The sequence below is a fragment of the Verticillium dahliae genome, genomic scaffold (genome assembly GCF_000150675.1).
Source record: "Verticillium dahliae VdLs.17 supercont1.1 genomic scaffold, whole genome shotgun sequence".
Classification (NCBI taxonomy): Eukaryota; Fungi; Ascomycota; class Sordariomycetes; order Glomerellales; family Plectosphaerellaceae; genus Verticillium; species Verticillium dahliae.
The window spans coordinates 1473701-1501215 of NW_009276921.1; the positions used below are offsets into that span (position 1 = coordinate 1473701).

Below are 27515 nucleotides of genomic sequence, written 5' to 3' on the forward strand. Positions count from 1 at the left end.
ATGAACAATCTCAATAGAGCATATATCTAGATGTACCCTAGATCTATAACTAGGCGATCTACAGAAGAACTACACATATATCATGTATATAAATAAAAATACACAAGTACACACGTATATCACCCCAACTACATCTCTCTAGCGCACGCGCTCCTGGCCGCGTTCGCGCGAGTCGTGCAGCCAGTCGCTGAGGGCGCGCGTAATGTTGCTGCGCTCTTCCCGTTCGCGTTCTTCCTCACGCACAGCCCGCGCCACGTCGTCAGCGCCCGCTTCGTTGTTGTTGTTGTTGTTGGTGGTGTTGCTGTTGGCGACGCTGCTGTCTGGCCGCGGGAGGCGGCCGCTCGCCGTCAACGCCGCCGTCAGGGTGGGGCCCGACGAGTGGTCTGCGAGGCGGGCGGCGATGCGATCCGTCTGCTCCCTGCGGCGGCGTTCGGCTTGCAGGGCCTCGAGGACGACCGTCTCCTCGTGCGACAGGGGTAAGCCGTGCCGGTCTGCGCCTTCGGGGCCTCGGAGGCGGCGCAGGTCGGACAGGTTCAGCGACGAAGACAGGTTCGCGGCGAGATTGTCGCTCCGCTCGCCCCGGCCCTCGAGCAGCCGCGGGTCGACCGAGTTTCGGTCGAGGATGCTGATGTGGCTGAAGTCGTCGGTGGCGCTGATGTTGAGAATCTGCTGCTGCGCGAATCCAGACCTGATATCGGCAACGCCCACGTGGCCCCGATCTTCGGTCCAGGCCAGCAGGTCAAAGGGGCCAGGACAAAAGGCCATGTCGCGGATGGCGCCTTCGCTCACCATGGGCCGCGACGAGTCAAAGGTCGTCAGCAGCGGGTCGGCGTCGAGATCGGTCAGGGTCTCGACGTCAAAGATGGAGACTGTGCCGTACTGGGTGCCGACGGCCAGATAAGCGCCCGAGTGGGAAAAGCAGGCGGCAAAGCTGCCGCGGCTGTCGGAGAGGTCGCCCTTGCGCTGGCTCTTGAGCAAGACCTTCCTCGCCTCTTCCCACTGATACGCGGTCGCGTTGCTGTCACCGGCGGCCGTCTGGTCGTCGTGCTTCTCGACGCGCCGGTGTATGTAGAGGTAGGGGTCGTCGAGGATGGCAACCAGGAGACGGCCGTCGGGCGACAAGAGGGAACGGTTGACGTAGTCGGGATATGTGACCATGTCGAGGGGCTCCGTCTTGTCCTTGGCCTCAAAGTCGTGCAGGCTGATGACGACGACCGTCTTGTCATTGTTGGCGAGAACAGCGACGGGCTCGTTGTACCGGTCGGGCGCGGGCGGCGCCATGTCCGGGGGGAACCAGAGCGTGACGCAGTTGACCCTATCACGCGCTAGCTTCATGCTCTTGGCCGTCGAGGTCTTGCTCGCGCGGGGGAGCAGGCGCGTGCCCGGGATGACGGAGCCGTCTGGACGCATGTAGGCCAGGCCGATGCGGGCAAAGTCGCTGTCGATGTCAAAGCTCGACTGGAGGTCGCCGAGATGGCTGGCGGCGCTGCTGAGGGTGTCGTGGGCCTCGTGGGCGTCGTGGGCGTCGTGGGCGTCGTGGGCGTCGTGCACCTGCAGGGCCGTGAACTCGCCCGTCTCGCCGCCGCAGCACACCCAGCCGTTCTGGGCGACGAGGCACCGTGGGGAGAAGGACAGCAGCCGCACAGTCTCACACTCGTTTGTCGCCGTGTTCAGCCGCTGGACGTGGTTGGCGCCATTGCCGCCGGGAAAATACACGCTATCGTGGGCATCGGCGCTGATGAGTGATCGCAGCTGCCAGTGTCTGGGTCACGCAGAAGGTTGGTCAGCGAACAGCTTCTTGGCTAGGTTATTCCAGAGGCGAAAGAGAATGATGCCGATGAAGCGGCAGTGGGAGACGTACTGCGACTTGACAGGGATGCGATAGTGTCGTCGTGCTTTTCGGGAGATCAGGCGCTCGGTCGGATAGCATCTACAGAGGAGAGGGAAGGGGTTAGTTCTAGTTCTGGTCCCCGGGATGGATGGAGCAAACAAGAGTGTTTTGTGTGTGCTTGTGTATTTGTATGTTTGTATGTTTCTATGTTTCTATGCAGGGTCGACTGGGGGAGAGAAGGAGGGAGCAGGTCGTACGAGACGCCGTCCTTGACGGCCATGCTGGCGCCTAGTTAAGGCTGGCGACGCCGTTGCTGCTGCAGGCTTGCAGTGATGATCACTTGTTGTTCGTGTTGTTGTTTGTCGCCTTGTCGTTTTGTCGTCTTGTCGACTTTTGGGTTGCGGCGGGCGGAAGGACGGGCGGGCGCGTGCAGCGTGCAGCGTGCAGCAAGTGTGTGGTAGGACGATAAGCCTGAGGCGAGCTGGAAGACGGCAGCGGTAGATGATCAAGATGTAGTTTGCGTCGATGCGGCTGTAGATGCAGATGCCGATGCCGATGCCGATGCCGATGCAGTTGCGGCGTGAGGATTCGGTCAGGAACACGGCGGAGACGGAATGGGGCGAGATGCAGACGGTAGGGGTTCCAGACTGGGAGATGTTGTTTTTGGTGGAAGGCAGAGGTTCGAGGAAGCAAAGTGACGTGTCGCTGACGACCACTGTAAATGTTACGAATGAAAATGGAGGAGAGGAGGACGGAATGTGGGTGAAGAGCAGTGATGGCCTTGGTCGATGAGATGTCAAGGGCGAACACCTAATCAAAGGGTACATGGAGGGGCCAGTCTGGGGGTTGCATCATCGCCTGCGGTACCTCGACCTCCGCCTTGTGTTGCTGACGCCAGAAGTATCTCGGCCAGAAGTATCTCGACATCGAGATCTCGGCTGATGAAGCTACAATCGCCACGTTCACCATGTCCATGCCATCTTGACGGATCCTACAATTCAATGAATGCAGCTCAGAGCTCAGAGCTCAGCTACAGCGGCATTCGCCTGATGTGCTTGTCAGAATCACCCGGATGCATGTTGGTCCAGCATCTGAATACCTCAGTCGTCGTCCCAAAAAGGGAATCATGCTGGGGCCCGATGGCTCTCCCCTGTATTATCCATCCAAGCTATCGTCCGCTGCAAAGTGTTGTACGGTGATCCTGATAGACCCAAATTCCAATCCCATCCACTATCCAAGCTTGCCAAGTTATCCACGCGGTGGACCTCGTGCTCGTTCTTCGATCGCCTCTGAAGAAGATACTCTAAAAAGGATACTGGACATGTCGAATATCCTCTCCTTGCTGGTATACTAGGATATGAAAGAGGAGGTCGGGAGCTCTTTTGCGTGCATACCATCCGTGTGAGCGTGGACCGGAAGTCCGAAATAAGTGGTTGGAATCAGCTGGACATTTGAGTACACCCACGACAAGTGAGAATTCAATCCAACTTCAGCATGCTTGCCTGTTTTCAGGACTTGAACTTGACAGGATTCCGGCGCTGCGAGTTGTCCTGGGAAGACTCCCTAGATACTTCCATGACGATTTCCACTTCAATATCACGGAAGCCTCGCCAGGATGCCTTCATAGTTCATGCAGCATCTTCTCTCAACATGAAGAAACAACGGGGACGAGGCCAGTTCTGTGAGTGACCTCCATTCCATATCGCCATGATGCTGTGACATAAACCCTCGTCGTAGTGTCTTTACCGACTGCTCAAGCAGCTTGATGGCATGATACGCATCGCAGTGCATGTTCGACGACGAGGCTGGACGCATCGCAGTGCATGTTCGACGACGAGGCTGGACGCATCACAGTGCATGTTCAACGACGAGGCTGGACGCATGTGCAGGCTGCAGTACTGACGACAGCCTGCATGAGCCCTGATCCCTGAAGAGTCAGTCACGTGCACACGGCGGCACTGTTCCTCCGGGCAAATGGGTGCAAATGGCTGTGGGGACAGGGGGGGATTGGAATGGGGCCCCTGCGGCTTTCGGTCGGCTTCTACGACTGGGGGCGATGATTGCTCTCGGCCCAAAAAATTTCGTCCCCGTCTCCTTCCTTACTGCCATCATCACTCCTCCATCCCCCCCAAATAATAACCCTCCCCTTTCCATCGTCACTTGCCGCGTGCATCATCCTTTTCTTCCTCCAATCCATCTCTCTGTCTCTTTCTATATACCCCCCCTCTCTCCTACCCACACAGCACAGCCAAAATGATGGCCTCGCGTCTTTCCAGAGCTGTAAGTCTCAGTCCGTCTGCGCCATCGCGTCGAGTTGAGCTCTTCGCGCACGCGCGCATCACCAACCTGCTCCAACAGCCGGCTAACTGAGCTTCCTCGACAGCTTCCCCGAGCTACCTCAGCACGCGCTGCTGCTTTCGCTCGTCCTTCCTTCGCTACCAGATTCGCTCGCTATGAGTCAACGGAAGCCGAGGGCAAGGTGACGGGCACCGTCATCGGTATCGATCTCGGTAAGTCATCAACGCCTCCTTTGTGCCTGCATGAAAAGCTTTCCGGAAGCTTTGTGGCGCATCGCCGCGACAGTCATGCTGACCACGCCATCCACAGGTACCACCAACTCCGCCGTTGCCGTCATGGAGGGCAAGATCCCCAAGATCATTGAGAACGCCGAAGGTCAGTCACCAGTCACACGGCGCCAAATCGTAACCCCAGTGGCATGCTCTAACCAAGTCAACAGGTACCCGCACAACCCCTTCCGTCGTTGCGTTCGCGGAAGATGGTGAGCGTCTCGTCGGTGTTGCCGCCAAGCGTCAGGCCGTCGTGAACCCCGAGAACACCCTCTTCGCCACCAAGCGTCTCATCGGCCGCAAGTTCACCGATGCTGAGGTCCAGAAGGACATCAAGGAGGTTCCCTACAAGATCGTCCAGCACAGCAACGGCGACGCCTGGGTCTCCGCCCGTGGCCAGAAGTACTCCCCTTCGCAGATCGGTGGCTTCGTCCTGAACAAGATGAAGGAGACTGCCGAGGCCTACCTGTCCAAGCCTGTCAAGAACGCCGTCGTCACTGTCCCTGCCTACTTCAACGACTCTCAGCGTCAGGCCACCAAGGATGCTGGTCAGATTGCCGGCCTGAACGTTCTGCGTGTCGTCAACGAGCCCACCGCCGCCGCCCTTGCCTACGGCATGGAGAAGGACGCCGACCGCGTCGTCGCCGTCTACGATCTTGGCGGTGGTACGTTCGATATCTCCGTCCTCGAGATCCAGAACGGTGTCTTCGAGGTCAAGTCTACCAACGGTGACACCCACCTGGGTGGTGAGGACTTTGACATCCACCTCGTCCGCCACCTCGTCCAGACCTTCAAGAACGAGTCCGGCATTGACCTGTCCAACGACCGCATGGCCATCCAACGTATCCGTGAGGCCGCCGAGAAGGCCAAGATTGAGCTGTCCTCGTCCCTCCAGACTGACGTCAACCTGCCCTTCATCACTGCCGACTCCTCCGGCCCCAAGCACATCAACCTCAAGCTCACCCGTGCTCAGCTTGAGAAGATGATGGACCCCCTCATCACCAGGACCATCGGTCCCGTCCGCAAGGCTCTCAAGGATGCCAACCTCGAGACCAAGGACATCCAGGAGGTCATCCTTGTTGGTGGCATGACCCGTATGCCCAAGGTGTCCGAGTCCGTCAAGAGCATCTTCGGCCGCGAGCCCGCCAAGTCGGTCAACCCTGACGAGGCCGTCGCCATGGGTGCCGCTATCCAGGGTGCTGTCCTCTCTGGTGAGGTCAAGGACCTTCTCCTGCTCGATGTTACTCCCCTCTCTCTCGGTATCGAGACCCTCGGCGGTGTCTTCACTCGTCTGATCAACCGCAACACCACCATCCCCACCAAGAAGTCCCAGGTCTTCTCCACGGCCGCCGACTTCCAGACCGCCGTCGAGATCAAGGTCTACCAGGGTGAGCGTGAGCTTGTCCGTGACAACAAGATGCTCGGCAACTTCCAGCTCGTTGGCATCCCCCCTGCGCACCGCGGTGTTCCCCAGGTCGAGGTCACCTTCGACATTGACGCTGACTCGATTGTCCACGTCCACGCCAAGGACAAGTCCACCAACAAGGACCAGTCCATCACCATTGCTTCCGGCTCTGGTCTGTCTGACAACGAGATCCAGCAGATGGTTGAGGACTCGGAGAAGTACGCCGAGGCCGACAAGGAGCGCAAGGGCTCCATCGAGGCTGCCAACCGCGCCGACAGCGTCCTCAACGACACTGAGCGTGCCCTGAACGAGTACGCCGAGAAGCTCGAGAAGGAGGAGGCCGACAAGATCCGCGAGAAGATTGCCGCTCTCCGCGAGTTCGTCTCCAAGAGCCTCGCTGGTGAGGGCACCGCCACCGCCGCCGAGATCAAGGAGAAGACCGACGACCTCCAGGTCGCTTCCCTCAACCTCTTCGACAAGATGCACAAGGCCCGCAACGACTCTGGCGAGCAGTCCTCTTCCCAGGAGAACACCTCCGAGAACAAGGAGGAGAAGAAGCCTTAAATGGTCCCTCGTCTCTTCTGGATCCCAAAAAAAAACGGAAATTCCATTGTACCCAAACTGAAAACAACACAAAACAACATGCTAGGATCGTGTCTGAATAGCTGGAAGGCCGAGAAAGGCCTTCGAACCCCCACTGTATTCTCAACTGTACTCATATTCCTCAACCGGCACGCTTCCCTTGTTTTACCCCCTCCCCTTTTACCTTGTTTTTAATACTTGCGCGCGCGGGCAGAGGGAAACTGGCGTTGGAGCATGAAAAAGATTTTGACTCGAGATACCTGTGTGGTATTCATGACATGAAGGCATGGATCGGGGGACCATTGGGCGGCTGCAAATGTACAAAGCTGTTGAGTAGCTAGACGCAGATAATCCTACATCCCCTCTCAAGAAGAATTTACATTGTACCATAGACACATGTTGCTATTTTGCAAGAATTAATTGGTCTGTTGTGACTACCTGCCATGCTCGGCCGTTGTGAGTAGGACGGCAATCTATGAACCAAAACCCGGAGTCCTTTCTTGCAGCCGCAGTATTAAGAATAAACAAGCAGCCACATGCAGCCCGCAGCTTCAAGGCCGGCGACCGGGCCGAGGCCATGCTGCCTTGTCTTTCAGAGTGTTGTCGTGCCCAGCACAAATGCAGATAAAGAAGACTACTGTGCGAAACACCATGACCACATGATATGTCGGCAGATGGAAAAGATCGGCGTGATATACACTGTCTTTTTTTTTTGTCTGTCTAATGTCAATGGGGATGGGATGCGGAGGGAACGTACCTCGAGTGATGATGTGTTCTGTGTCATTTTTCTTGTCTTCCTGTCTAATGTCAATGAGGATGGATGCGGAGGGAACGTACCTTGAGTGATGATGTGTTCTGTATCATTTTTGTTGTGTTCCTGTCTAATGTCAATGAGGATGGATGTAGAGGGCACGTACCTTGGGTGACGATGTGTTCTTTGTCATTTTTCTTGTGTTTCTGCCTAATGTCAATGAAATGGGTTGCGGAGGGAACGTACCTTGAGTGACGCTGTGTTCCGTCTACCTGCCTCTTGCGATTCACCAAGCGTTTGTTAGCCTGGGGGGGGGAGGGGGACTTTACCTGGCCGGGTGGCGGGATGGTTTATGACTTGAAGTTGTTCAGACCTAGAGCTTGACCTAGCACTTGTTAGCCAGGGAGGGGTGGTTTAGGAGTCGTACCTTGTTACTCTACTGTCGCCTGCTGCGGTCGGGTCTTCTCGGCCTTCGAGTGGTGGGCTTGAGTAGGGGAGAATGGGAGACGGAGGACGGGTGGTCGAAGGGCCTTTATGTCCGTCTGCGGGAGCACATGCTGCAATGAGAAAGGAGGTACCTGACATGAGCGCACAAGAAAAAACAATGGCTTGGTCGTTTTGGACTAGGAGGGCTCTTTGTTGAGGTCAATCGGCACAACACCTTCACTCTGGTCATCAAACGATGAAACTGCTTTACGAGCACCATCTCGCCCGTTGGGCAACAAGGATACATGTCGCAGGTTGTGGAACATGGGCACTGCACTGGGTCACAGCAAGTCGGCGCGCCTCGAACACGATGAATGATATGATTGACAGCTAAAACGGGCCGTGTTTTTTTCACCTTCCAAAGCCGAACCAGCCCTTCTTTTGTGCGGGCGGCGCGGTCTTGTCTTCAGCAGCCGCCTTCTCTTGAGGCTTCGACTCGGGCGCGGCGCCGCCCTCGCGAGGGTAGTCGATGTAGTTCCAGGCGATGTCGAGGAAGATGGGCTTGACGGGTACGGGCGCAACCTGCGGCGGGATCTCGACAATGTTGGTGAGGTCAACGCCGCCGACGGGGTACTGGTGCAGGCGCTCGATGAGCGGAGGCGCCCGGCCGTCGGCTTCCTGAGCCTTCGCCGCCTCCTTCTGGAGGTTAAAGATGTGGACGAGAGCGCGCTGGCGCTGCAGCTCGCCGTCGAGGAAATCATGGAGGTACTCGGCGTCCTCGGTAACAGGTTGGATGTTACGAGGGGAGCCGGCGGAAGGCTGGGGCACCTTGGCGAGGGCGGGCGCCGCGGCCTGCGCCTCGTCGCGTGCGTGGTTGATCAGCGCGAGAGCATTGACGGGGTTGCCAACGATGTTGTGCGAGCGAGCGATCGTGAGGGCCCTGTACAAAGGTTAGCATTGCTGCGCACATGACGAGTGGTGGAGATGATCATACTTGAGAGCTCCAAAGTACTGGGTCGTTGCGTCCAGCTGGTGGGCCAGCGATTCATCAGCAGCCACACCAGGTAGTTCCCGAACAGACTGCACGCTCTGCAGGATGCCCTCGTACAGAGCCACAAGCTCGCGGAGCTTGGCAATCTGGCGACTCGGCGGGTCTGCCTTGCGCTTTCGAATCTCTGCGGTTTCCTTCCTCGACTTCTTGCGCGACAAAGGCTGGTAGTTCTCCTCGGCACCGTCATGCTCACCAGTCAGAACACGGTTGCGTCCGATTCGCCAGCTGATCATCTCGTAGTTGACGGCCGTCCTGGTAATCTGCAGGCTCTGCATGCGGGGGTCGCTCTGGGCAACGCCCTCCCCGCGCAGCTCGTCGATCGCCTCCTTCGTTGCGTCGACAGCATCTTGCGTCGCCGTAAGGATATCATCATAGGCACCAGCCGCCGTCTTAGGGTCGGACCCAGAAAGGGCAGCCAGCTGTTCAGAGAGTTTTGCCTTGGCCTCCTGCACCTGGCCCCACGCCAGCGAGATGGCCGCATCCTCAATCTTCACTTCGCGTGAGCGCCAGGTCAGGGTCTTTGGCGCATTCTCCGAGCCCGACGACTTCTCCGCCGAGTCCGAAGTCTCTTGCTTCAGAATGTTGGGGTTCAGACCGTTGAGCTGTCGGACGAGCCATGCATCGGACTGAGGAAAGGCCTTGCGCGCAATCGTCGTCACAGGGACCGTTCGAGGCGTCTTTGCCTGGTACGCGGCATAGCGGATGGACGGGTCAATCGTCTCGGAGAGGAGGTCCTTGTAGATGTCGCCCTTGGCCGCCGTGGCCAGGGCGCTGTAGATGATGCGCGCAACGGCGTAGGCCTTGACGCTGGGGTCCCAGGCCTGCTTCTCGAAGGACGCGGCGCCCCTGATCAAGGCAGCATACGCCTTGGCCTCGAGCTTATCATCCCTCTCGGCGCCAGCTTGGTCCTCAGCCAAGAGTTCGACAAGAGTCTCCGCGGTGCGGGCGGCCTTGTCGAGTCGTGAGACAATATGTTTGCGAGTGCGGCTGTTGATCCCGTCGGTATCGGCAGAGTGGGCAGCCTTGATGCTCATGGCATTGGCCCAGGCTCTTTCGCTAGTCAGGAGAAGGAGATGCATGTATCTGGGAGAGGGGGGGTCAACAAGCTGGCGGGCAAGATGGTGGGGAGGTCAAGACCATACTCGCGGTTCTGCGCAATCTGCTCGGCAGTGACCTCGTCCTTCTTTTGGAACTTCCCCCTGTTCCGGGTAACAATCCCAAGCTTCTTCCTGCAGTTCAGGAGCTTCTTGCCCAGCTGCGTCTGGTAGGTGGCATAGTCGCCGTACAGGAGTGCCGCGTCCCGCCCAGAGACGACAAACTTGGTGATATCCATGGTAGAGGTAGCGCCCGAGGGCAGATTCGAGACGGATGCCGGCAGCTTCTTCCGGTGCGTTGGTGACGATGAAGGATGGAATCGATCGGACTGCCGCGAATACCAAATGCCTGTTTGCCTGTTTGCCTGTTTGATGAACGAGGACTGCTCGGAGGATCGAAGGCTGTGATCTCGGACCGTCGCACGTCTTGGTCGAGCCACTCAATCAACCAAGCATTCACTTCACTGAACGAGTGTCTGGCGGGGGTTGGTGGGGCAAAACTGTCTTCACTCTTCCTTCGCCTTGGAATTAGGGTAGGCTGTGGCTGTGGCTGACTGTGGCTCAAAGGCAAAAGGCGTGTTTCTCGTGGTGGAGCCGTGACGGTGGTCCGAGCTCCCGCTCGTGATGGACCGCGATTGATTTTCTGCAGCGAGGCAATCGACTGATCATTCGATGCAGGGTCCCTCTCCCGAGAGCTTTTTGCAGACAGCTTCAATCCCCATCAGCGTCACCTCAAAACTGTTGACAACAGCATAAAACACCTCCGCATCATCAGCATGCCATATCTCATGCCTTAGTCCTCGTACTTCCCGTCTCATCGTCGAGGACCGTCTGGACGTCTGGACACACCCGCGCCCATGCTGGAGAGAACGGCTGCCGCGTTGGAGCCCTGCACCTTTCAACGTTCTCTTCCATCGTCCGTCAGAGCTCGGCGAAACCTTCACACCGGCTTCTGGCAGCATGGCGCTGCGCCCCTCGACCTGGCCAGTCTATGGGCACCCAACGGTCACGATACACAGGGTATGAGGGAGCCCGTCGCTTCGTCTCATACTCCCGACAGGCTCGTCGCCTCGGCCTTTCTCCTCGACTTTCTCTACCCCCGAGGCACCGTGGCTTTCCTGCGGCGCCTGACTCCCGCTTCTGCAACATCCTCTGCCCAGCGACAGCCTCAGCAAGGCACGACTCGGCTCTTCACCTCTGCATCCCACGACGCACATGCCGCCCCCGAACCAGCGGATATCTTTGAACATGGTGCCCCTTCCACTGCATCACCATCGGCTCAAACGATCGCGCCTGTCGCCAACCACACAAAATATGCCGAGCAATACGATGGCCAGCATGTCGCCGCCGCTGCCGACGCGCAGCCAGAACTGATGAGGGAGCTCATGGCACGGAAAGACGCCGAGTACTTTGGGCAGATTTGGGACTTGTGGCGGCAGCTGAACACCCAACGCAGGGCTGATCTGCGTCCAGAAGTCATTGCATACTTTCACCGATCAACGTCAGCCGCCAACGCCGATCGCGTTCTCGCCCTCTTCTCCGAGATGGACCCGTCCTCTTGGACGCCCCCCATCCTGACTGCAGCAGTGGCCGCCGAGCTTCGTCAAGGCGATGTCAAGAGAGCACTCAAGATATATCATACGGCACTCAAGGAGCGGGAGCTGGTGGGTGGGCTTGGGCACCTCCTTGCCCATGCCTTTCGACACTCGGCCTGGGATCTCATTCGTGAGATCTGGACGCCCTACAGACACCTGTTTGCGGCGAAAGGGGTACAAGCAGGCGATCTGTCACCACTTTTGGCAGTTCCAGACCTAGGCACGCAAGTACTTGCATTCATGGAGAACATCAAGGCATTTGAGGGCCTGCCAGATCTGAGTCCCAAGGCAAAGCCGAAACAGGGAAGGAGAAACCGGCCCAGGTCAGCTCCGTCTGATGCTGAGGCCACTGACGGCCTTGTCAGGCTACTCCGAGAAGCATCCAAGCGCGCCTTGGTGCAGCCTTGCAAGCCGGACGAAGCCCTGCATCTCCTTCAGGTCATTTCCCACTCAGAGTGGTACTCGATCTATCTCAACAAAGCCGTCGAACGAGGCCAAGAGGAGCATATGGCTGAGATTTACCGCGAATTCCGCAAGCTCAGCAAGCATATCAATTGGCGTATACTACATGGCATGTTCGACGTTTTTTATCCCCACGACGTAGCAGGTCTCGAGCAGGTCTATGAGGATTTCCATCGCTCGTACGGCAAGCTTGATCAGTGGGGATTCCGCAAGTACCTCAAATTTTATGCCTCACGCGGCGATGTCAGGTCTACCAAGAGGCTCTGGTCCGAATACGTGGCCAAAGGACATCACAAAGGCATTATGAAGGATCCTGAGACGTTCAATCATGTCCTGAACGCATACAGCAATCGCGGCATCCCAGAAGATACGCGGCAGGTCTTTGATGACTTGACAGTCAAGTACAACGTGACGCCGGATGTTGTCAGCTGGAACATCCTGCTCAAAACCTACGTCAGAGCGGATCGCTACGACGACGCAATCCAAGCATTCGAGGACCTCTCCGAGTCTGTCGCTCCTGATTCGGTCAGCTTCGGTACCATCATGGCCATGACCGGTGGCAAGGGCGACCTGGCGAGGACCGAGAGCTTCTTTGAACAGGCTCAAGAGTTGAAAGTGGAGGTAGATGCTGCCATTGTCTACGGCCTGGTCGAGGCGTATTGCCAGAACGATCGCTTTCACGAAGCCAAGTTAGCCTGCATTTCTGCAACGAGGAAAGGAGTTCAAGGAGACAATGCTTACTTCTGGAATTGTCTCATCAAGTATCAATCACATCGGCGGAACTTGGGAGGCGCATACCGGACAATGGACCTCATGGCTGAGCACGGCGTCAAGTGGAACGCAGTGACGTACGATCTCGCTTTGCAGTCTCTCCTTTACACGAAACAAACCGACCACGCATACCAGCTTCTCCTATCGACACTGGAAGACAAATCATTCCCTGTCACCGAGCAGCATTTCGCAACAGTCATGTCGAGCGCTTTGCGGACCGGCCAGCCGCGGAAGGTCGAGGCTATCCGCGCTGCGATGGAAAAGAAAGGCTATCCCATGTCTATGGAGACGTCGATCGCCACGGTGGACGCCCTGCTGAAGCAGCAATCGACTGCTCGCCGAGGCGAAGAAGGAGACGTTAAGCGGGTGGCTCTCACGCCTGAGAAAGCACACGAGCTGGGCAAGTCTCTTGTTGACTACTTTCAGAGAGTGCTTCAGAGCCAATACAAGGATCCGATCATGGATTCTGGTTCCGATCGCTGGATGATGAGGCAACCTGGCGACAAGAACTTGATAGGATCCTATGCTCGTGTTGTTCAGCGCGCCATGGTGGTTCTCGCACAGTCCGGAGACTTTGCCTCGGTCCATGAGATCCTCGACCTGTATTCAAAGGCAATGCTGGGCGGGTCGAATCATACAGCATCCACCCCACTACCGCTAGTCGACACGATGATGCTAGCGAATTTCCTGGATAACAAACACGACCGGGTCAAGGAAGCATGGGAAGTCGCCTGGCAGAAAGCATTGGCGCAAGGCCGACCCAAGACGTACAAAAAACCAGGCATCCTTCCCAGTCATCGTTACGACCTCTGCGGTCCGGTACATTCGATGCAGCGCGTGTTAGCAGCTGAGAAGGATCATCAAGGGCTCACCGACCTGGTGGAAAAGGTCACCAGTGCAGGTTTCAAACTTGACAGCCGCAACTGGAATTACATCTGCCGCGCGCTCGTGGAGATGAGCCAGTGGGAGCAGGCATGCGACTACTGCGAGAACATGCTCATGACTGGCTGGCGCGGTTGGGCGCCTCACCGTCGCGGCCACAGCAAACCCAAGACATTGCCTATCGAAGTGCGGCGCAGAGGCAATGCGCCACGGTGGTTACGGCCTGACGGCATCACGCTGAACTTGCTGCGCGACCAGTATGTTGTTCTGAAGTCCGAGGCGCCCTGGTCTAGCACTATCGAGGCACAGCTCCATCGCGTGCAAGAGAAGTGCCCAAGGTTATGGCGCGCTTTTCTGTCCAAGGAGGAGTCGCGGAAGACGGTCGAGAGTGAGTTGCCGTGATGGAACAGCCGGGTTCGCTCCGACATTCAAAGACGTGTATAAATGGTGTAGGATATACTGTTGTGATATCATGACGAATCGGCATATAGACATTTTTGCATACGCACTACTATGCGCATTAGACATTCAATCATCCCCTGAAATCATTTCTACCTTGTTAATCTTCTTCTCGAGTCTATACCCCCGTTGGCATTCTTCATGATCTGCTGCACCATGCCCACCACTGTTCCAGCCATCCCCTCGTCCATCGCATCATCACTCGCAACCCCAAGTCCGCTCCTCTGCATCACAAACATGGCCGCCGCCGGGGCGTCGAGGCTGTAATCGAGATGCGGACCTACCACGCTCTTCTTGCTGCTCGGAAACTCCCCATCCTGCCCTTCCCCCCGAGCCACCCCATCGTCGTCCCCAGCACCTGTCGTCGCCGGAGGACTCGTACGCTGACAAACTAAATCCCCCTCGTGACAAAATGTCTTCACGAACCGAGAATCCACACCCTCCACCGGCGCCCCCTCCTCTGGATCGCCAAAGAGCACCACGCTCCTGACGGTACTGTTGCCCCGAGCGAGCGCGCTCCGCACAACCTTGGCCCCGAACGAGTATCCCGCCATGGCAATCCCCGATCCAGGACACCGCGCCGTCGTCGCGGCCGCGAACGCAGCCACGCGAGCACCGGCGTCGGCACGCGAGAGTCTGCCGTACTCTACGCCCTGTATCGCCAGGGGCGATGTGCCGTTGATGTACGTCTCCAGGGCCTGGAACAGGGGCGGGCCGACGAGGAAGCCGACGTTTCCTGGAGCGATGGTTAATTGGCTGTCATCTTACAGTCGGGGGGAGGACGTCGTGTAACGGATTTCGAACGCGACATTGACTTGCCTGGCTCTTTGGCGCCGCGGGCGAAGAGGACTGCCACGTCCGGGCAGACCGCTGTTGCCGACGCGGTGTCGTTGCCGTCAAGAAAAGGCTCGAGGGCATTTCTGACCAGCGCGTCGTCTCGGATGGCTGTCTTGAGAGCGCGGACGACGGATATCGAGATCGTCACGACATGGTCGGTGATGCCCGAGAGATCGTCTAGGAAGTCTGGGGATCGAGGGGTTATTGGTATTGGCAGCGCAGCAGCCGATACGAGCAGGAGACGGGAGACGAGAGTTACGAGTAAAAAGAAATGTCATCATGACTTCCTGAGCCTGTGGTGGTTTTGCGAAGATCTTGTCGTGAGCGGCGGTTGGCCTTCGACTCGCCTCATGAGATGGTTCTCCTCCCCAAGTCGCAATGCGTCGCTCTTACGCGATCAGGCCAGTGAGAATACAGCTTGCTGGAAACGAGGGTATTTGATATTCATCAGACAAAGGTTGACAGTGAGGTCGGGCGAGTGGCGATCCGCGTTTCAGGGGTGCCGTCCCGCGAGATCGTCTGATGTTCCCTGCCGATGGAATCCTCCACTCGCAAGGTCAGCCTCTGTACCGTTTGAACTGGATCCCAGCGGTATTTACGGGTATCAGCATGCTGGTTAAGTTTGTTGAATTCTACGGTGACATAATACTGAGAGAGGAAGCATGCGACAGGAGCGATGAGCCCCTCGGTCGCGCCGACTTCGTCCCGAGCTCTGAAGTAGTGGCAAGCGTGCATGTCGGCGAGTTTGGCATGTTTAGCATCCCGCTCGTCATGTGTTTCGGCAACTCCAGCAAAGTTCCCCTGCACGGGTCCCGCAGCTTTCTGGTTCAGATGGGCGCGGGCCTGAAGAATATGCGGCAGTCTATCGACTATGTTCTCGAGGGAGGCTCAAGTTAACTACGGCACTAAAGGGTCAGCCAGGTATAAGGTCCATATCCAACACGAGCTGGAGTCTCACCTTCTTCTATGACCTCGTCTGCATCCAGTAGTATCTTATATACATGACAGCGATGTGACTGTCGAGCACCTCGGCCATCGCAGGTCAGTGCTATGGGAATTAAATGGGATTATATCGTCAACAAAAATATCAGCATTAAGAAGACTAACATTTTTAATAATGGAACAGTAGTCCCACGAGGAAATTCGTTCAATCCGCATCGTCAACGTTCGCTAATAGGTATTGGGGAGGTAGGAAATTTCGAAGATTTATCTAAACAAGCAGGTCTACGCATGGTCAGGATGGAGCTGCAAAGGATCTCAGTCCAGTCTCCGGTACAAGGCTGTTCCCCTCTGGATGTATGGCTCGGAGCCAGCTAAAGATCAGTAATAGAACTGTGTCACGCTGAACTTCAAAAATGAGATCATGTTACTGTATAAGCTGTGAGTTCTGTACGAGGTATACGGAATTCGATAGAGTTCAAGATCAGGCTAAACAATAGTCTCCTTACTCAGACATCTTCTGACATATTTTGTTTTGTCACCTACTGCCAGTCTGACACCTAGAACAAGAACAATCAACGAGGAGCCCTAATGTCTTCGTGAGCCCGGCAGGCACAGTTCCAATATGATGCACTTGAAAAGGGATCGCTGAAGGAGTCAGCCTCATTGCCACTCAAGAGACAGCACCACCTTCCACTCCCAATGTTGTTCCATGTCTCGGAACCCCATGATGATAAGAGAGGTTGTTATAGTATTGCTAGTATAGTTATTTTCACCGGCTGGCCGTCGTCCAGCTCCGAACCGCTTTCCGAGTCCCTGAATGCGATGGCCGAGCTAGTTCTCGGCACGTCGTCGTCTAATTACAAAATGAAGTGTCACTCAACTCCTCCCAGATGCTCTTTTAAAAAACCCTTGAAAAACTCCATAATCCAATGATGGAAGTAAACGTAGCAGACTCAGTCCATGTCGTCAGGCGGGGGACTACCCTGTCCCTGAACGCCGAGTGAGCGCAAGCGCTGTGAAAGGAGACCCTCAGTCCCAGAAGGGCTTCCCCGGCCAAGCCCAGCGAAGGCATTGCCTCCGTACCCGACATCGCCTTTGTTGAGCTTCTCGTACCGAGCAATCTGCGCATCCAGGCCGTCCTTGGTCGTTGGTCGACTGGTCTGCGATGAACCCGGGGATCGCAGACCGGTCAGGCCTGTCGTGTCAGTGCTGTCGCTGACATCGCTGCCCAGACGATTCCTCGACGGCAACCTGAGCGGTATGGGGTCCACGGGCTGCGTGTTGCCCCCAAAACTGAACAGCGATGGCGACGAGTGCTGCGCCGGGGCCCGACTGTGCATGACCCCATCCATGGCGTCGAAGGCCTGCACGGAGGGGCCAAATGAGAAGCCCGAGCTCCGTCGCCGGAAAGCTTTCTCTGCGGCGAGCATGGCTCCGGGACCGGTACTCGAGAGGGGCGGGTTCATGACCCGAATCGGCTTGTATGTGGAGAACTTGGGCTCGGGCCAGGTTGTCTCGTTGCGCAACTTTTCTTTGCCGTCGGGGACTCTGTTGGCGAACACAATGCGTATGCTTTTGTAGAGGTAAAATCTGCCCTTGGACGGACAGCAGAAGTGCAGATGAACAAGGTAGCGTAATATGGATCTGTTGGCCGCGGGATCATCGGGTGCGTTCTCAATGATGGGGCCGGCCGAGTAGCTTCGCTGCCTGATGAAGGTCTTGGTGCCGGGTTCCATACCGGCCAGATCATAGGGCACCAGGAAAAGCTTGACCGCCGTCTTGTTCGGATTTTTGATGACAATCTGGATCTGTCCCTTCTCCGGGACTCGATAGCTACCGCCCGGCGGAGCTCGAGGCGACCCTGACCGTCTCCTTGCGCGGCTGGCTTTGTGCGACTCCCGATCCAAGGCTTCGGTGGATATGGTCGGCGATCCGATTTCTTGACCAGCCGCCTGGCGGTCTGCATACCGGCTGTGCATCTTCTTCTTTGTCCGATCTTCGCCGCCGTGGCTTGGCAAGCCATTTTCGAGATCGATCTGACCGACATACGGACTCGGTCCATCCTCCATGGGCGAGCGGCCAGTCACAGCACTGCTTCCGTAACTGTAGAACACGGCGGGAAATGGCAGCGTCACGTGAGATGGGCACTTCAGGCTGGGCTTACACTTTCCCAGGCCCAGAACGCCAATCTGGGCCAGAAAGTCGAGTGGTTTGGACGGATTGGTGGACATGCGGCCGCGAAGAATACTCTCCTCGTACGATCCGACCATGGAAGCATGCTGCAAGGGGGAGGCATCGCTAAAGGATGGTCTCCTCGAACGGAGAAACGCGGGGGTCTGAGGAGAGGGCGATGGACCCAGACATGGCGTGTTGGGAGTCGAGGTGAGAGAACGACGTGGCTGGTGCGCCTGATAGGGCAACGAAGACTCTCTCTTGTGCGAGAAGGATCCTCCCAAGTGTGCCGACCTCGGCGGCAGAGCAAAGGGTGAGGGACTCGAAGTCAGTGTGTGTCGTCGGAGGCTGGCTGGCGTGGAAGCAGAGCTCATGCTGCGGATCGGCTGCACCAGGTCAAACTCGTCGTTGCTTTCGGATTGTACTAGAGGACTCGTGGGCGGTCTGTAAGCAAAGTTGGAGGAGAAGGAGGATGATAATGATGACGGTATGGATTGGTAGTCGTCATTGCGCGGAACCGACAATCCCTGGTTGAGATCGAACGGCGAGTACCCACGAGGCGGAGATGTTGCTATCCAGGAGTGAGTAGGGGGTTGTAATGGGGCTGGTCCGGTCCGGTCTTCGCTGTCTCGAAGAGGGTGGGCGTGGGCGTGGATTTGGGTGAAGTCACCGCTATGTAGGGCAGACCTCGGCCTCTGGATGTTCAACCCGTCTCTCAGCCTGGCTTCCTCATCCACGGCTATGACGTCCTTCAGTTTTTCGGGGGTGATATCGGCAGGTGGGAGGAGGGAGGACGTATCGGCTGGTGGGCGTGGGCTCCGGGTTTGGCGTGGTGGTGGTGGTCCGTCATAGAACGACTCGAGCTGGTCGAATGTAAGTGATTGTCATTTGACTAGAGGCCAGCCCCCCCAGAAGGAGCTTACACGACGAGCAGGAATCCAGGTAGGAGACTCTCCCCTCTTCAATCTCTCAATTAGTTCTGCACGGTTTGAAGTGCTCGCTTCAAGGTCTGCGTCTGCAGTTGCTGGTCGGGGACTATCGGGAACGGGACCCTCGCACAGCTCGGTGCGGATGCTTTCCTCCGACAGCTTTCTCAACAGCGCTGGCTGCTCCAGATTGGGGTGGAGGAAGGAGGACGCTGGCCGAGATTGACGAGCCTGACCAGCCGTGGCAGGGCTCGGCTCGGTGGGAGCATCGTGAGCTTGTCCTTCCAGCAGCAGCTCGAGGTCGGCCTGGAAGATGGGCATGGCGAAGATGTAGACGGTACAATCGAGTGCTATACCGAGCCACAGCACTGCTGCGGCTCAGAAGGCAAGCTTTTCTTCGCGGCGTGAGGGCTTGCAGGGGTGTCTTCCGTCATGCCTTGTCATGAGGTGCAATGTGTTGTTTGTTGGAGGTGGTGTGGCTGTTAGTCATTCGACAAGGCGGAAAGGCAAATAGAGAGCTGTGACAGAAGAGCCGAGATGGGGGACCAAGGGACGTCATCAGTGGGCACTGTACTAAGCAGGTACTAAGGCGTCATGCTTCGGTTGGATCCAGCGGCCCTTGTACATGTACTGGCTGGCAACTCAGTCCGACGTAGAGGAATCCGAATAAAGAGTCGCGAAAGAAAAAAAGGTGCCATGGACGATGGACCATGAACCATGAACCATGAACCACAGAGGGCAGACCGCTCGCCTTTGATAAGGAGCACACGGCGGTCAGAAGGGTCCTTGGTGTGGAGGAGACGGCATGCAAAAAGATGCATCTGCCAACTGCGATATCGTCATGTTCTGGAGCCCAACTTCTCCATCAGCTGCATGATCAGGGCCCTCTTTGGGGTTAGCGAAGAGGCGCGGCCTATCAGCCGGCGGGGATGGACACGCTAAGGATGCCCCTAAGACAGACCCGCTGCATCACCTGGCCCGGGCTTGCAGGGCCCTGGGGAGGGACCCATTTCAGCGCATCACCCGCTGGACGTCTAGGGTCTGGGGTGCTCTGCTACTGCTGCAAGTGCTGGCATCAAGGTGATCAAGGTGGCAGGCTGGCCGTGTCTCTGTCAAATCCAGAGGTGTCTTATCGGACTCTCTTATCGGCTGAGGGACCCCACTTTCTCATCCCAACCTCAAAAAAATCCTCCTCAGATGAGAAGCATCGCTTCCAGGGCGACATCCTCACGACACGGCTCGGCCTTCTACTTTGCGACACGACCGAGGAACTGGCACAAGGCATCATAATTCAACTTGGTCCAAAACGTCACGAATACATCAGCTCGCAGACCACTACCCAAAGCCCCGACTCTCCACTTCGCCCCCTCTCTCACTCACTTCACATCAACCATCGTCACCACCACCACCACCACCACCAGACGGCACAATCATGGCGCCGCAAAAACGCACGCGCGACGACACAGACGACGGCGCCTCCTCCGCCCCCCAGAAGAAGCACCGCAAGGGCTTCAAGGTCGGCCCCGACAACCTCCCTGACGGCCCATGGAAACGCCAACGTACGTCCCCATGCTATCTCCCCCCCCACCTCACCTCTTCACGCCAACTCGCAAACCCGTGTCACCGCTGACAGAGGCTGCTCGTAGTCACCAAGAAGAAAGAGCGCCTGATCGCCAACGCAAAGGTCAAGAAGGCCTACGCCAAAATCAAGAAGCGAGAGCTCGCCGCCACCGCACCCTCCAAGCCCCTCCCCGCCCAGCACGAGAACGCCGCGCCGCCGCCTCCCCCTTCCCCTCCAGCAGAGGACCCCTCAGCCCCCTCAACCAGCCCCGATGACGCCGCAGCATCTCCAGGCTCGCCGTCGCAGTCGGCACCCGATCCCTCCGCACCAGCCCCCACCGCCCCTGCCGCGGCAGCCAACCCAGACGAAGACCACGCCTTCCACCCAGACCGCCAGGCCATGCTCGACAACGACGGCGAGGTTCCGAACCCCAACGAGATCCGCATCAAGCCCACCGCCGCCGCCGCCTCCGGTGCCGACGACACGACGCAAGCAGAGCCGTCCGGCGTCCGCGGCAAGGGCGCCTACTTCAACCCCAAGCGCCGCGGCCACAAGCCGGGCTACTACGAGAAGCAGCTCGCGCAGGCCGAGACGCGCCGCGCCGAGGCCGCCGCCCGCGCCGCCGAGGCCGAGCGCCGCACCCAGGAGCGCGAGCGCAAGGTCGCCGACCGCGAGCGCTACCGCCGCGCCATGGCCAAGGCACGCCGCGGCGGCGAGAACGGCCAGCGCAAGCTGGGCCGCGAGAGCAACCTGTTGCTGGAGAAGGTCCGGAGGATGACGGGCGCATAGGCTGGAGAGAATCGAATCCATCATGGAAAAAACAATGCATTGCTACGGGCGGCGTTTGGGTGTTTAGGGACGGACGGATATAGAAAGCAGTCGAGACAAATCAATGCTCCACAGGCGGCGAATGCAGCGTTCTTTTTTCGCAATAAGCAACGTCGTTATACGCAGACTTCAGGTTACAACTGCCTCTCCGTGATACTCTGTTAACTTAATCTTTGGTTGCTTGGCCTGGTTCTCCACTCGGTCGCATAGCGCACACAAGTGGCTGGCGGGACAGCCATGTCATTCTGGCACCTTTTCTCACTACGAACAATTCCTCAGTGTCCAAAATCGCTTTCAACGAAATCCAAGAAGAAGAAAAACCCAGCACGGATATCATTAAATGTCCCAACGCAAACTGTCACGCTTCTCTACGCATGGTATGGATTTTGACAAGGCGAATGAATTTGAAAGAGCTCAATGGAAAATCCAAGGCTTCAAGCGGGATATCAAAACCACCGGCTCCGCGCAGTAGCTAACTCCTCAAGGAACCTGAAATGAAGGCAGGGCCCGGGCATCAAGTCGTGGAGGGGGTGGGTGGATGGGTATAGTTATATACAGGAGGGTTCGTGTGGATGAGTCTAGACGTGAGCGCCCTTACTCCGACTCAATTCATTCGGTGAAGATGGTGTGACTGTTCTCAATGACGAACTGAACAGCCAAGTTCTTCGCGTGCATATCCGTCATCTCGCGCTCAAGGCTGGTATCTCGCATGATGGTGGGCGCAAACACGACGGCGAGGTTCTTGGGTGACATCTAGTACAATTAGCAAACCGATACAATGAGTTCACGGCTCCGGTACTGACCAGGTTCTCAGGCTCGCGTTTGGCAACGCGAGCAAGATGGAACATGAGGAACTCGAGACAATCACGATGCTGCTGCGGCATCAATGCAAAAGTCTTGCGCAGGAAATCACAACGCTCGGTTGGCGTGTCAGCGAACGCTGGGTAGGTTTAGCATTGGTCATCTTGCACATTGGTTGAGAGGCTCACCATTGGACTGGAGGATCTGATCGTAGATCTCGTACGTCAAGAGCGGCTGAGGAAGCTTCCGGAAGTACTGCTTCAGTACACTGGTGACAGCCGTAATGTCTAGCTCAGGGTCTGAAATATCGTAGTCTTCGTTCTTATCGAAGCCTTCCTGGATTATCTTGACTTGCGAGTTGCCGCCCGTCTTTCGGTAGATACCCTCTACATCCATGCCGCGAAGCTCAACCTCTTCGATGCAGCGGGTAACTACGCTGGGGATCTGGCGCCGCTCGTAGTCGGCGCGATCCGCAAGGTCGGAGCCGAACAAGACAGATGGAGCCTCGGGAACGGTCTGAGCGGATAGGTTATTGGCAGACATGGACTTGGGCATCTTGTCCTTCTTGAAGAAGCCGAATCCTTGGTTGGGAGGAGGCCTGTTAGGTCCATTGGGGGTGATCGCGGCGGGGGCCTCGACCTGAGAGACCGTCATGTTGTACGGCATGCCAATGTTGTCTGCCGTCAGACCGGGATGCTGCCGTCCTTCTCGTTCCTGTTGAAAAGCGACGACGGCGCGGTTAAGGCCCTTGGAGACGTTCTGCGCCATCTTGGTACCCTTCTTCCAGTTGAACTTCTTGACCTGTCCCTTGCGAATGTCGACAACCTGAGGCCTCGCTTCCACAACTGCTGGCTCCTCATTATCATGGGCCATCAAAGTCGTGCCCGTCGTCATGCTGCCGTTGTCACCGGCAAGGTTGAGCGAGGAGCCGGAGAGGCCCTTGTTCTGGCTGTAGATGCCAAGGCCGCTCGGCGACTTCAGATCGCCAATCTGAGACTTGAAGCGCTCCTGGATCTGATGCGTCAGGATAGAGTTAATATAAGCAGACTGGCAGTATTCGAGGAAAGCTGCTCGAACTCGAGCAGAGCTCGGTCTCGGATACGCAAATGACTTTGTTCTTTTCCTCAACCAATTCGTCTCGCTCCTCGTGAAGAACCTCGATAGCTTCGCTCATGGTCTCTTTCACCTTGTCCAGCTTCTGGACAAAGTCCTTGATAGCCGAGTCTTCCAAGTCCCTTGGATCGACAGGCGTCTTGGTCTCCTTGGCCTTCTCGACATATCCCGCGAGAACCTCCAGCTGACGGATCATGATCTCAGTCTGCGTGTCCAGTGTCGAGACAGTCTTTCGCTTCTCCACAAGCTTCTTGTTGAGATGCTTGAGATCCTTTTCTGTGTTAAATTGACGCTCCAACTCCGCGACACGCTGCTCCGAGTTTCGAAGTTGCCGCTTCAGGAAGGCAGGGTCGTCGCTGGAGTGCAGGGAAATGGGACTGCTGATCTCGTGGCCCGGACTTGGATCCTCCAACACCATTGGCGTCTTGGGCCATCGAGGAGAAGCCGTGCCACGAGTCGTCTCACTGACGCTACGGGTGTGTCCGCTGGCGCGTTGCGGGGGATGGCTGGCCTCGGTGCTGTTCGTTCGGCCGTGGCGCACGGCGTTCGAGACACGGCGCAAAATAGACGAGGAGCCCTCGTCAGTACCCAAGATTCTGGCCATATCTTCATCCATGGTGAAATCACCACCTGAGCTCCACCTAGGAAGCTTGGGGGAATGCTTCTCCTTATCCGTCTTGCCGTCAGTCTTCCCATCACCAGGGGTACCAACAGGCTCCTTAGAGGGCAAAGGAGAGGCCCCTGGCGCTCCGGGGTGAGGAGGAGCTTTCCGCGGTTGCATGTAACTGTCGCTGAGCTTTTGTTCAGTCATGGGCGGGCGACTTGGTGCCAGCTTGGAGGGAGGTGCTGATTCTTCGGTCACTGTTCTTGATAGGGAGTTCGAATGGGGTTTTGATGGAGCTGCGACGCAAGTCAGTCAAGTCAAGTCGAATCAATCAGCAAAGGTCTGTGACTCGAAACGTACCAATCCGTGAAGCAGTTGCTGGCAATTCCTTCCTCGCGATGGGCTTATTGGGGGTGCCGTCAGGACGCGATGAAGGCATCGAGTCTAGCGACGGTCGCAAATCGTCTTCGTCACGCCTTCTTGAGTCAAGGGAAGACCTCGACGTTCCGCTCATGTCACCAATGCTGGGACGAGGAGGGGACTCAGACGGCGGCTCCCGCCTCGAGACGCCGTTCGAGCCCTTGGCGCTGCCATTGTCTGACTGGAGTGTTGGTGAGGTGTTGCTTCGTGAGCTCGCAGCCTTCTTACTCTTTGGTGCGTCTTGCAACCTGAAGTCTTCGTTGATCGACTGAGGGTTACTCGCGACCGTTCTTTGCGACTTTTCGTCAGTGGCGGGCGAGGGCTTCAGAGCAGCGGCCGAATCCTTTCTGGATGAGGTCGAAGCCTTGCGCGAGGGAAGTTTGGCATGCTCCAGTTCCGATGACGACTGCCGTCCCTTTTCTTGAAAGGCGATGTGCGGTGTTGATGATTGCGACTCGGTTCTCTTCTGCGAATTGGTCCTATTCACGCTGAAGTAGTCCCTTTCTTTCTTCTTCGCTGGATCGTTCAAGTTGTCCGACATGGACCGCGGGGTCGAGGTGGCAGGGGTAGGATCGAGAGCGACAGGGATGAAGAAGCTGTCGCCGTCACCGCCGTTCAGATCCGGCGGGGCGATGATGGCCGAGTTGCGGTTGTTCCGGTAACTCGCGGCAGGTAGGCCTAGCCCAGTCTCCTTGCCACTGTTCTCGGTTGACCGCTCAGGAGAGCGCGCCGGCCGGGAACTGCCCCGCGAATCGGCATCGTTCCGGTAGGCGGCGCGAGGTCGCGGCGACAGCTCGGTCGGTGTGTCCGACTCGGGGTCAACGCGCGTGTCGGAGAAGGCGTTGGGTGGTATTGCGTTGGGAGGGAGAGCGGGTAGGGACTTGTCGGTGATCATGGGAGACGAGTCCTTCTCTCGACTTTTGGATTGTGCTGCCGCTTTTGATTTTTTTCTGCGTCTCGCCATGAGACTCTCGTGACAGCTCATACAGAAGATACCCTGAGACGTCCTAGCGTATCGAAGGTTCTCGATCTTGCGTTTGCAATTGCGGCAGCGGAAGCAGGTTGCGCAGAAGGCCTGATCGCCGGTGAGGATAGCAAGCTCCTCGATCTTGCTGCCGCAAGCATTGCAGCTATATGTACAGCTGTTGCAGATGAGGGAGCCATCGCCGAGGAGGAGGAGGTTCGCATCGGAATCGAGCAGAGTTCCACAGGTGTTACAGCGGAAGCAGTTGAGATGCCATCGGTTGCCAGCTGAGGGAGAGGCATCAGTGTTAGCGGGGTGAAACTTGGAGATGATGGACGGCATGGCGCAAGTGACGACATGACCAGAGGCGAGGGCGGGCGGACAGGAGAGGTTGGTAAGGGGAGCCAGCATGTACTGTGTAGCACCATGTGGAAGGGCAATGGGAAGCAGGGAAGAGAGATGCGAGGACATACCAAGTTCGAACGCTTTGCCTTCCTCAAGGATCTAGATCGGCCGAGCACAGCACGGTCAGTGGCTTGGAACAACAGAGGGGGGCCACAATATACGAGGGCAGTGGGAAAGACGTACATCTCCACAGCCTTTGCAAGGAAAGACGTCCTCGTTGTCCATGGGACTGTCGAGATAGTCGTCCATGACGGCGGCCATGTCGTATGCTAAGGGTTATTGGTCTCGCCGGTGAAGGCGAAAGGCGAAGAAACCGGATTTCGTTCCACCAGCGTATGTCAGACACAAGGACGCAGAGGGGCAAGCGTCATGGACGGTGAGGCTGACGAGCAAAGGACGAAGGGTAGGCGAATTGGACTAGTGGGAGGTGGAGGGCATGAAAGGCAGTCGTCGACAGCGGACGTGCGGCTCGTTCGTTGTTCGCTGTTCGAGGCTCAAGCCAGGAGGTCGGGGGGGCGTGGGTGGCGGCGGCGACTGGACGGCGGGATCGTGCGTCGGCTCGGTCGGTGCTTGGATGGTTTGGCTTCTTGGAAAGCTTGGTAGCGTGGAAACGGGCTGTCGGTGAGCCTTGAGGAGAGGGGGATGGGGGATGAGAGGCCCGTTGCGGTGCGGTGTCCAGTGTCAGGGAGACAAGACGCAAGGCGAGGGCAGGAGGGACGGTTGGCGCAGCTGAAGCAGAAGCGGCAGGGCAGAGGGGCACCCTAACATCCAATGTAAAGTGAAGGTGCGTGGACGAGCGAATGGACGGTGGCTTGGAGCGGGATGGGTTGGATGGGTGCGGGAAACAGATGGGTCCTGTCGCACGCTGGGCCTGGGTGACCCGAGACGCTGGAGCTAGAGTTTGTGACTGGAGGCGAACGAGGAAACACACGAAGGGGGAAGGAGAGCGGAGGAAAGACGATCAATCCAAGCGACGGCGGAGTGGAAAAGAGGCGGCTGGTTGCCTTCAACACTGGCTGCTTGGTGGCTCGAGTCCTGTCGACAAGGTCGCAGTGGGGTTTTTGGGGCGGTTTGAGATGAAGCGCTCCAAATGCACAAAGTCCAGATGGTTGAAACTCTAGGCAGGCTGCTTGACCGATACAGTGCTAGCACTAGGCGGGCTAGCTCTGTCGGGCGAAGGCCAGGGGGGCGCGCGGGCCTTTTGGCGTATATGGTGGTCCTTGGTTTCCTTAGCAGGTTGACGGGCGAAGGAAAACCAGCTGAGGCAAGCAAGGCAAGGTGAGGGATGCCGTGTGAACCAAGGAGTTGGTGATGAGATGGAATAGGGGGACAGGCAGAGGCAGAAGGAGGAGAAGGGTATGGCCGGCACCCAAGCCACGACGATGACAACTGCCTTCAACAGAGCCTTCAACAGAAGGGGGCGAGAGAGAAAGAGCTCAGACAAGTGCGAAGGGCTTCGTTCCTTGAAGACTGTGGAGCCTGGTTGACTGCGCGCGCTGGCAGCGGCAGACAACGGCGACCAGGGTTGCTACCTACGTTAAACCAGGGAAGCCAGGACACAAGCAGCACCAGCACGAGATTCACAGCCAGGATAATTGATCCACAGTGGCACAGTATGAGGGTGACGATCTCTGCCCCCCAAGAGAGAGAGGTTCCATCCGAGTTAAATTGAGTGAGGGGACGATGCGAGATGTGTTCCTCCCCAAGGCCGAGGCAACACGCCCGAACCGACCCATTGGCGATGTCCATCAATCTGGCTCGACATGCCATCACAGAGATCAATCTTGCTCATTTCAAGCCTTCCGTCCACGCGATGCGACATCATCTCCCCATTTTACCGGCGAATGGGTTGCTGTCAGACTGCACCGCCGGCCGGAAGGGAACCTGCGGCGGCTGGAATTTGTTCACAATTAGAAAATCGCCCTCTGACTGAACGACCTTCAGGAACAGGACACCCTTTTCATTACTTGCACCAGTCCCAGGGACAAGGGTCTCATGCGGCACAAGGTTTGGACGTCACCAGACAATCAGGGCACAAGGCACCAGGTACCAAGGGGGGAAAGGGG

The 27515-nt window shown here is 57.3% G+C and overlaps 9 protein-coding genes across 9 annotated transcripts; 3 read left to right on the forward strand and 6 right to left on the reverse strand.

The window, feature by feature from the left end:
* Nucleotides 1-138: 138 nt before the first annotated feature.
* VDAG_00440 (uncharacterized protein) lies at nt 139-2111 on the reverse strand (the record flags this gene model as incomplete). The annotated part of the gene is made up of 3 exons (XM_009651817.1): nt 139-1762; nt 1793-1930; nt 2089-2111. 3 exons carry the CDS (start codon nt 2109-2111, stop codon nt 139-141), a joined length of 1785 nt encoding a protein of 594 aa, XP_009650112.1.
* A 945-nt stretch (nt 2112-3056) lies between these two features.
* VDAG_00441 (uncharacterized protein) lies at nt 3057-3456 on the reverse strand (the record flags this gene model as incomplete). The annotated part of the gene is made up of 1 exon (XM_009651818.1): nt 3057-3456. One exon carries the CDS (start codon nt 3454-3456, stop codon nt 3340-3342), a length of 117 nt encoding a protein of 38 aa, XP_009650113.1. The 3' UTR covers nt 3057-3339.
* A 628-nt stretch (nt 3457-4084) lies between these two features.
* On the forward strand, nt 4085-6367 carry VDAG_00442 (heat shock protein SSC1; the record flags this gene model as incomplete). The annotated part of the gene is made up of 3 exons (XM_009651819.1): nt 4085-4111; nt 4215-4341; nt 4569-6367. The coding sequence occupies 3 exons, from the start codon at nt 4085-4087 to the stop codon at nt 6365-6367; spliced, it is 1953 nt and encodes a 650-aa protein (XP_009650114.1).
* Nucleotides 6368-7509: 1142 nt separating this feature from the next.
* VDAG_00443 (uncharacterized protein) lies at nt 7510-10173 on the reverse strand (the record flags this gene model as incomplete). Its single annotated transcript, XM_009651820.1, has 5 exons — nt 9756-10173; nt 8557-9696; nt 7978-8502; nt 7868-7898; nt 7510-7521 (listed from the first exon to the last, which is right to left on the reverse strand). The coding sequence occupies exons 1-5, from the start codon at nt 9944-9946 to the stop codon at nt 7510-7512; spliced, it is 1899 nt and encodes a 632-aa protein (XP_009650115.1). The 5' UTR covers nt 9947-10173.
* Nucleotides 10174-10564: 391 nt separating this feature from the next.
* Nucleotides 10565-13819, forward strand: VDAG_00444 (coxI translation protein CYA5; the record flags this gene model as incomplete). The annotated part of the gene is made up of 1 exon (XM_009651821.1): nt 10565-13819. The coding sequence occupies one exon, from the start codon at nt 10565-10567 to the stop codon at nt 13817-13819; it is 3255 nt and encodes a 1084-aa protein (XP_009650116.1).
* A 149-nt stretch (nt 13820-13968) lies between these two features.
* Nucleotides 13969-15448, reverse strand: VDAG_00445 (triacylglycerol lipase; the record flags this gene model as incomplete). The annotated part of the gene is made up of 2 exons (XM_009651822.1): nt 13969-14612; nt 15313-15448. The coding sequence occupies 2 exons, from the start codon at nt 15446-15448 to the stop codon at nt 13969-13971; spliced, it is 780 nt and encodes a 259-aa protein (XP_009650117.1).
* Nucleotides 15449-16608: 1160 nt separating this feature from the next.
* VDAG_00446 (uncharacterized protein) lies at nt 16609-19074 on the reverse strand (the record flags this gene model as incomplete). Its single annotated transcript, XM_009651823.1, has 2 exons — nt 16609-18690; nt 18751-19074. 2 exons carry the CDS (start codon nt 19072-19074, stop codon nt 16609-16611), a joined length of 2406 nt encoding a protein of 801 aa, XP_009650118.1.
* Nucleotides 19075-20185: 1111 nt separating this feature from the next.
* On the forward strand, nt 20186-21103 carry VDAG_00447 (uncharacterized protein; the record flags this gene model as incomplete). The annotated part of the gene is made up of 2 exons (XM_009651824.1): nt 20186-20312; nt 20400-21103. 2 exons carry the CDS (start codon nt 20186-20188, stop codon nt 21101-21103), a joined length of 831 nt encoding a protein of 276 aa, XP_009650119.1.
* Nucleotides 21104-21530: 427 nt separating this feature from the next.
* Nucleotides 21531-25710, reverse strand: VDAG_00448 (rho-type GTPase-activating protein; the record flags this gene model as incomplete). The annotated part of the gene is made up of 6 exons (XM_009651825.1): nt 21531-21895; nt 21946-22082; nt 22132-22951; nt 23055-23956; nt 24021-25548; nt 25633-25710. The coding sequence occupies 6 exons, from the start codon at nt 25708-25710 to the stop codon at nt 21752-21754; spliced, it is 3609 nt and encodes a 1202-aa protein (XP_009650120.1). The 3' UTR covers nt 21531-21751.
* Nucleotides 25711-27515: the final 1805 nt, after the last annotated feature.